Source organism: Fukomys damarensis, unplaced genomic scaffold, assembly GCF_012274545.1.
Source record: "Fukomys damarensis isolate Sample0158 unplaced genomic scaffold, DMR_v1.0_HiC HiC_scaffold_13, whole genome shotgun sequence".
Taxonomy (NCBI): domain Eukaryota; kingdom Metazoa; phylum Chordata; class Mammalia; order Rodentia; family Bathyergidae; genus Fukomys; species Fukomys damarensis.
The window spans coordinates 35,357,949-35,365,786 of record NW_022900925.1 but is presented as its reverse complement, the minus strand read 5'-3'; the positions used below and the strand labels follow the sequence as shown (position 1 = coordinate 35,365,786).

The 7,838-nt window shown below is 62.8% G+C and overlaps 1 protein-coding gene across 1 annotated transcript in view; it reads left to right on the top strand.

Moving 5' to 3' along the window:
- Tbkbp1 (TBK1 binding protein 1) overlaps positions 1–7,838 on the top strand; it is a 12,865-nt gene that overhangs the window by 2,438 nt on the left and 2,589 nt on the right. Inside the window, 5 exon segments of the mRNA XM_033763116.1 lie at positions 1–51; positions 503–678; positions 760–821; positions 7,492–7,610; positions 7,796–7,835. The exon segment at positions 1–51 is cut by the window's left edge and continues 43 nt beyond it. Coding sequence (XP_033619007.1) covers positions 1–51; positions 503–678; positions 760–821; positions 7,492–7,610; positions 7,796–7,835 — 448 coding nt within the window.

The following is a 7,838-nucleotide window of genomic DNA, read 5'->3' as shown; positions in this document are numbered from 1 at the left end:
ACCTGGACCTGCACTACCTGGCCCTGAGAGGGGGCTCCGCCGTGGGTCACGGTGAGATCCCAGCGACCTCCATCTCCCTGACGCCGAGTCCACCGCCATGGGACACCTCTTGCTCACCTAAAGCCCGATTGTCCTATCCTAAGTGTCTCCCGTAATCACTCGATCCGTGTTCCCAGACCTCAACCCCTCACCCTCAGGTCCCCCACCGACACCCCGTTCTGCCTCCGCCATTCCCAACGGCGTCTGGCCAGCCCGGTGCAGTTCCGGGTGTGCGGCCAGCAGAGGGCGCCCCCACCCAGCGTGCCCGCCCGGCTCGGGCTGTGATTAGGAAGAGGCCCGAGGATGCTTTGGGCTCCGGGTGGCCCAAGATGCCTTACTGAAGCCTCAGTTGTCCAGCAGGCAGCCCCCCCTTCCCCTCCGTCCCGGTGCTGCGGTCCCCACCCAGCCCGCTTGTGTGTCTCGGAGGCGGTGGGCCCCGGCCTCACCTTGTCCTGCCCCACAGCGGCCTGGCCAGGGCCCGCGCCGAGCGTGAGCGAGCTGGAGCGGCGACGGCTGGAGGAGGCGCTGGAGGCGGCCCAGGGGGAGGCGCGGGGGGCTCAGCTCCGCGAGGAGCAGCTGCAGGCCGAGTGCGAGCGGCTGCAGGGGGAGCTGAAGCAGCTGCAGGAGACGCGGGCCCAGGTACGCGGGGCGTGGAGGCCCTGGGAGTCCAGGGTGCGCCTGGGGTGGAGAGGACTCACATCCCTCCCCTCCTCCCCTTAGGACCTGGCCTCCAATCAGTCAGAGCGGGACATGGCGTGGGTGAAGAGAGTTGGCGACGATCAGTAAGTCACACCTGTGAACCTGGCCCTCTTAACCTCTTGTTTTGTTTTGTTTTTTTCGAGACGAGGTCTCAGTGTGTAGTTTGCACTGCGCTTGAACTCGCTGTGTAGCCCAGGTTGGCCTCAGACTTGCAGTGACCCTCAACCTCCTGTGTGCTGGGATCACGCCTAGCCCCCTCAACCTGAGGCGGAGGGTCCTATCCCATGTCTCCCTCAGGTTTGGTTTTGTAGCTCTGCACTGTATTTGGTTTCATTTTTTTGAGAAAGGGTCTCACTTTGTAGTCCAGGCTGGCCTTGAATTTGGGGCGATCCTCCTGCCTCAGCCTCCCAAGTGCTGGGATTGTAAGTGTGTGCCACGATGGCTGACGATCTGCATTATTTTCGGGACCTCTCTTCCCAGGCCTCAAGGGGGTGGCATCTGGGTGGCTTGTGGCCCTGCATCTGTCCCAGGAAGGAGGGATGTTCCCCTTTGCCTTCCTCTGGGACTGTGCCCACCTCTTATTGAGTTGTTGTGAGGTGTCCAGTGGTTGTAGTCTGTGTGAGTCTGGGGCCTCTCTGGGGCTCGACTTTCTATACCAGGACCAAGGCCCAGGCAGTTGGGTTTACTGTCCCCTCCTCACGAGGACAAGGGAGGTGGCCTCATTCAGGATTTGTTGTGCCTTGCCTGTTGTCTCAGAAGGGAGGAATCCGAGGCTTGGAGGCAGGAGGGACTCCCTTGGGGTCCCCCAGCAGTGGCATCCTGGGAATCCTGCAGGAAAGAGGGGCAGCAGGAGGTGGGCGGAAGTGACCTTGGGGCCCTGCACCCAAACTCATCCTCTCCGACTTTCTGAGAAAAGAGCTCAGCCTCCTTCCGCCCAAGTGAAGTCACGAGGGACACATACTCCCGGGGTGCCTGTGCTCACCAGAGGGGGAGACTGAGGCCCAAAGGGCAGAGACCCACCCCTGTCACAGCGTGCTCAGCTCAGGGCCCCAGCTTCCCCCTTGCCTCCCTCCCCAGCATTGGCTGAGGGCCTGGGTGGGGCTGTGATAGCCTGGTGAGAACTCAGTGTTTTGGCCTGGTGGGTGGGACCCCTCTGGGCTGCCCGGTCCGCTGTGGCCGTGTGTTCGGACCTGGGGCTCAGGGTTTGCCTCAGCTCAGGAATGCCAGCTCACCCCAGAAGTGACAAGGCACCCCCCTGCAGGGTCAGTGGAGGGTTGCTGGGTCCCCTCGAAGGCTGTGTGTGCTGGAGAAACAGGACTGTGCTGCCCGTGCTTGGGGACCACAGGGCCCCCACGGCTTCTCTCAGAGCAGCCTCTCCTCCCGGCCAGGCCCCGCTCCGGCCCTTGGGGTCCCACCAGAGGCCTTACCTCTCTCCCCCAGGCTGGATAGGGCTCGGGCTGAGGCAGATCTTCGTGCCCACCCCGCAGTGGCCCCAGGGTACAGGAGTTGTCAGGAAGTCCTCCCTCCCCCGTAGTTTTATTTTCTTATAAACCCAGCTCCTTTTGGTAACAGGCTCTTCCTGAGGGCTCCCTGTTGTCCTCCCATCCTAGCCCTTTGGTCAGGGGTGCCCTGTGGACTCCCTGTCCCTACTCCCCCTTCCCCAGGGGCTGCCCCGCAGGCTGCTGGGGCTTTGATACACAGGGTTTCCTGGAGTGCCATGCAGGGTGCGGGAGAAGCAGCGGGGAGCACAGCTCTGAGGGCAGTGCATGCGTGTGTGGGGTCTTTTGGAGCCTGAGAGGTGCCACCCGCTGGTCTCAGCTGGGACCCTGGGGCCGCCGGCTGACCTGGGGAACCCTGCATTCATCACCTTCTTACACTGATCGCGCCCCTGAATCCTGCCCCTGGTGCTGTCCATACTGCAGACCCTGGGCGCCACTGTCCCCTGGCTGAGGGTCACTCAGGGACCAGAGCAAGTGATGAGGCAGGAGGTGAGGACCCCAGAGCTAGGCAGCCCACACCTGTCCCTCTTGAGGGGACTTCCTGAGGGTGTGGCCAGGCCGGGCCGGAGTGGGGAAGGGTGCCCTTGGAGGGGGCAAGGCCCGAGGGGGGTTCCAGGTGGGGGACTCGGGCCCAGAGGGAGGGAGCGCTTTAGGGAGGGCCCCGGAGAGAAGCTAGGGCCGGGGACGCCGTGCCGAGGGGGAAACTGCGCAGCAGGCCTCTTTCTCCCTGACACGGGGGGCTCAGCGCCGGGCCTGGCCCTTTTCCGCCCACCCCGCCCCCTCTGCCCGCCCACGAGCCTCTGCGTGGGCTGCGGTTAGCTGTGGGGCAGAGGTGTGAACTCGAGAGAGCATGGAAACTGCCGGGAGGTCAAGGGCAGTGTGAGCTGGGTCAGGACGGAAGTCGGAGACCCCCGCGTACCCCGGACTGAGCCTCACGGCCCAGAGCCAGGGCCCAGGGCCTCCCCCAGCACCCCTCACCCTCCCCACTTCCTCTCTCTCATCTCCTTGCCTTGTGCTCACAGGAATTAACCCCCGAGCACTCGCCAAGCAGGGTTCCGGGCTCCTTCGAGCTGGTCTGAGGGACTGAGGGCTTTGAAACTGTCTCCTACCCTCTGCCCGCCACCCACGCTGAGAGCAGCCCTTGCCTGGTTGCTGCCTTGGTGGGAAACGCCACATCCTCCCTGCTCCTTTTTGTTTTTTCGGTCTTTTTCTGAGACAGGGTCTCCACTGCGTAGCCCAGGCTGGCCTCAAACTCATGGCGATCCTCCCGTCTCAGCCTCCCAAGTGCTGGGATGACAGGTGTGCCCCACCAGGTGTGGCCCTCCCCTCCTTCTTAAACCACGTCTGAAGCTGGCAATCTCTAAACAAAGCCTCAAAACCAGCTTCCTCCTCTCCCCACAGTCTCCCAAGTCTCGGGGGAGTCTTTATATATCCGGCAGGGTCCAAGCAGGTGGGGAGAGGGGACTTTGTGGTGTTTTCCCGGCCAGGGTCTCCCTGCAGGTAGGAGGCTCTTCTAGGAGGGGCGAACATGTGACTTGTTGCCGGAGTCAGATCACTTTGAAAGTGAAAGGGGCATTATTAGTATTATTATTAATTATGCCAGGCGACTAGCGTGAGCCTAGACAGTCCGGGCAGAGGGGCCTGGTTCCCACGCCACGCCGTGAGCCGAGGGGGACTTCCAGACCCGGGGGCACCTGGCTCTGCTGGCCAGCTCTGAAGCCCAGCAGGCTGGCGCGTCTGAGCTGGCAGCGGGGAGCGGAGGGCTCAAGGCGCAAAGGAAGTGGAGGCTCACTGGCTTGCTGCAGAGCAACTTCCTCCTCCCAGCCCACAACCTCAAGTCCGCTCCACGGCCCGGTGCCTGTGGTCCCCTCCCTGAGGGTCGGGCGGGCGGGAAGGCTGATGATGCTGGGTGTGCCTGTGGGTGGTGGAAAGTTCGGCCCCCAAGTTCCCCCTCGGGGTGAGGCGGCTGGGGCAGCTGGAGAGGGGGCAGCCTGGGCCGAGATGGGAATGCGGGGTCCTCATCCTCAGCTCAGTCCATCCCTGCCCCCAAACCTGACCCCCGCCTCTGCCCGCCGTCCCAGCGGCAGATGAACCGCCAGCCCCACTCCACGACTCAGGGCGGACCCTGCTTTACACCCTGGCCTCGGCCCCTCTGGAGGTCTGGTCTTGACCCCTGACCCTGCCACATCCTCACCAGTCCAGCTGCTGGCTTGCAGCAGAGAGCGGCCGGAGGAGGCTGGACAGTCTCTGACCTTCCTGACCTCAGTCGCTTCATCAATAACAGCAAAGATGATTGTCCCGGGGAGTGCTGGACGGTCCCGTTATCTGTGGAAAGAGGGAATGGATGGTAAGGTGGGGAGGCGGGGGTGACTGGCGGCCAGGTGCCCTCTTTCCTGCCAGCTCCGCCACACTCTGGCCGCACTCTGGCTCCTCTGAAGGTACCAGCCTCTTGGGCTGAGGTGCCAAGAGCTTGAATCCTGCTCCAGGCCGGCACCGCAGCGACCTTGAGCCCGCTGTCAGTGGTTGTGCTGTCCACTGCTGTCCACTGGCCTGCCTCCCCCTCCCCAGGCAGGGCCAGCTCTGCGTCCTCTCCTGGTTCTTTGGGAGGTGCATTTACAGCGGGCTGGAGCTGTGGTCATAGCTCAGCCCCTGTGGACATCAGGACCTCTGTTGCACCGCTTTGGTTGACTGTGTGCCTCAGTTTCCTCCTCCGTAAAATTGCGGGGATGATGTGACAGCATTTCGGGGCTGTGCTCTCACAGATCACCTGTGACTCCACTGTCCCTGGGTCCCTCCCAGGCTCTGTGGGACCCAGAACTTTCCCCAAGACACCAAGAAGTGCCAGGGCCGCACCTGCTGCGGCTCCCCAGACCCGCTGTTCCCACAGTCAGTCCGACTGCAGAAGCAGCCAGCGCTCAGGTGTGGGCCGGGAGGCCAGGAAGTGAGTGCGCTCGAGGTGCACGTCCGCACGTGTGTGTTGTGGAGTGGAAGTTTTTTCCACTGACTTGGCAGTGTTTTCTGTGAGTCATGCGCGTCCTTGGCGTATTCAGCACATTCCCCTCTTGAGGAGGGGACAGGCCCTGGGGTCACAGGGTGTCACGAGGAGGTCAGGCCTCACAAGTCTCGGCGGTGGCCTGGGGCTTGGGGATGGCACCCGCTGGAGAGAGGCTGGGGTGCTGGCTGGGCTCCTTCCATTCCTGGCTACACCGCAGGGAGAAACTGGGGCGGCTCCTGACGGGTGGGGGGAGCACTCAGGGAAAGCTGGGGCCTGTGAACCCCGAGTGGCAGGTGAGATCTTGAGACAGGGTGTGAAGGCGACGAGCTGTATCTGTCACCTGAGATGCAGCCTGGAGGGCAGACGGAGAAGCTGCGCTGGTGGGTGGGTGTGGTGGGAGGTGACATCCGTCCAGAGTCCCCTAACGTCCACCCCTGCTGCTGAGCGGACAGCCTGACCCCGCCTTGGGAAGCCCCCAGGTCCTGCCCTCAGGTTGCCCTGGGTTGGAAAGGGGAGGCTTTCCTGGGGAGTCTCCCGTTTGATGTGGATATACCTGGATCTCCCAGTCTCGGGCGACACCCACAGACCCATGAGCGTGAGGGTGCACAGGAGAGTTAGCAGACATGGGGGCCCCCGCCATGGATGTGGTGAGGGCTGCCTCCCTGAGAGGCTCCCCAGGTCCCTGTGGGAGTGCGGAGGGGCACTTCTCCCCGCCCTCTGGCACTATGCCAGGGTTGGGTAGCGTGCCATCCAGGGGTGGGGTCATCCCCAGCCCCCCACCGGCTTCCCCAGCCCCCCGAAGTCCTAGCCTCACTGCACGCCTCTCCCTGCCCTGCCCCGCTCCCTCCACATACCCTTAGCTATAGGAGGGGACAGGGTCGTTGGGGCTGGAGAACTTGGGCTGCACCCTGGGCCAGGACGGGGAGCCCTTGGGAGGTGATCTCCCTGGGCTGACATCTGCTACTGCCCTCCAGCTCCGACTTCCACAGTTCCAGAGTCCTTTCTGGGCTTGGGGAGGCCCAAGGAAGCCCGACCCCCTGCCTTCAGGGAGGTCCTAGGCTCTGTCCAAGCCCAGCATAAAGGTGAAGGCGGCAGGGCCTGAGGACAGGCAGAGGCTGGGGTGGGGAGCGAGCACCTTCCTTCCATACTCAGGACTCAGTAGCCCCGGGAGGAAGGACACGGTGAGGTCTCCTGCTGAATCGAACTGTTCCGTCCCTGGGAGACCTGAGCAGGAAGTGTGGAGAGAGGGAGGGGAGGGAGGAGTGGATGGCTCAGCTCATGGCACCTTCACTGACCTGGATGGGCGCTGGGCATCAGCAAGCGCTGTAACCCTGCCTCGGTGGGGGGCTTGCGGCACAGTTCCAGAGCAGGCAGCCTTTGAGAGGTAGTGTGGGCGGCGCCCCCTGCAGCTCTCGGCACAGAGCAGCCCTCTAAGACCCCAGTGGACCCTGCTCCCTGGAGTTTTACAGCAGGGGGCTGCCAGGTGCGAGGCTGAAAGCAGGCCAGAGGCAGCCTTGGGGCGGATGCAAGAGCGGCGAGCCTGGCACAGCCAGCTCTGGGTCGGGTTTATCAGTCGCACTTCTGCCAGCCAGGAGCCCCTGTCTTGGTCTTAGTGGACCAAGAAAACTCATGGTGACACACTCGACTAAATTCAGCGCAGCTGTTGGATGAATAGAACTGTTTTGTCTTCACAGGCTCTACACAGATGGTACATGAATTTGTACCTGTAGGAGCTGTGTCCCTGCCACAGACAGCATTCAGTGCATGCAGGGGTTCAGGGGCCCCTGGGAATCTCTCTGCTCCCCTCTGGTGGGCCTTAGGCTAGAAACCACTGCCCTGGTCAGGGATTGGTACTTGGGAAGCAGATGGAGGCCGCCTGGAAGAGGTGGTTGTTTGAGGGAGACCTTTTTTGGGGGGTGGGGTTACTGGGGATCAAACTCAGGACTTTGTGCTTACAAGGTGGGCGCAGTGCCACTGAGCTAAATCCCTGGCCCCAGAGACCTATTTTTGAGGTGGTGTCTTGCTGTGTAGTTCAAAATGGCCTTAAACTTACTATGTAGTCCATGTTGGTTTTAAACTTGCAGTGATCTTCCTGCCTCAGCCTCCCACGTGCTGGGATTTCAGGCGTGGTGGACTTTAAGGCTGAGAAGATCCGTATTTGGGGTGGGAACACGGAATACAGAATGAACTGGTTCTTTCTCCACCGCTGGGACACACAGCCTCCTGCTCCTCTCTCCTCTCCCTGCCCTCTGACCTCAGGGTGAACTTGGCACTGGCCTACACGGAACTGACGGAGGAGCTGGGACGCTTGCGAGAGCTGAGTTCCCTGCAGGGCAGGATCCTGAGGACCTTGCTACAGGAGCATGCCAGGAGTGGAGGTAAGCCGGTGGCTTGAGGCGCGCGGCCTGGGAGCAGGGAGGGAGGGGCGCTCGCCGTGGTAACCTCCGGGTGTGCGTCGGGGCACAGCTTGCCTCTTGGCTGGTGGAGGGCGATGCTGTGGGTCTGGGAGCCACCGGTTGCCACTGCTGACTTCTCCCCTCCGCACCTCCCCGCTCTCTTGCAGGCCAGAGGCACTCGCCGCTGTCTCAGCGCCACTCCCCGCAGCG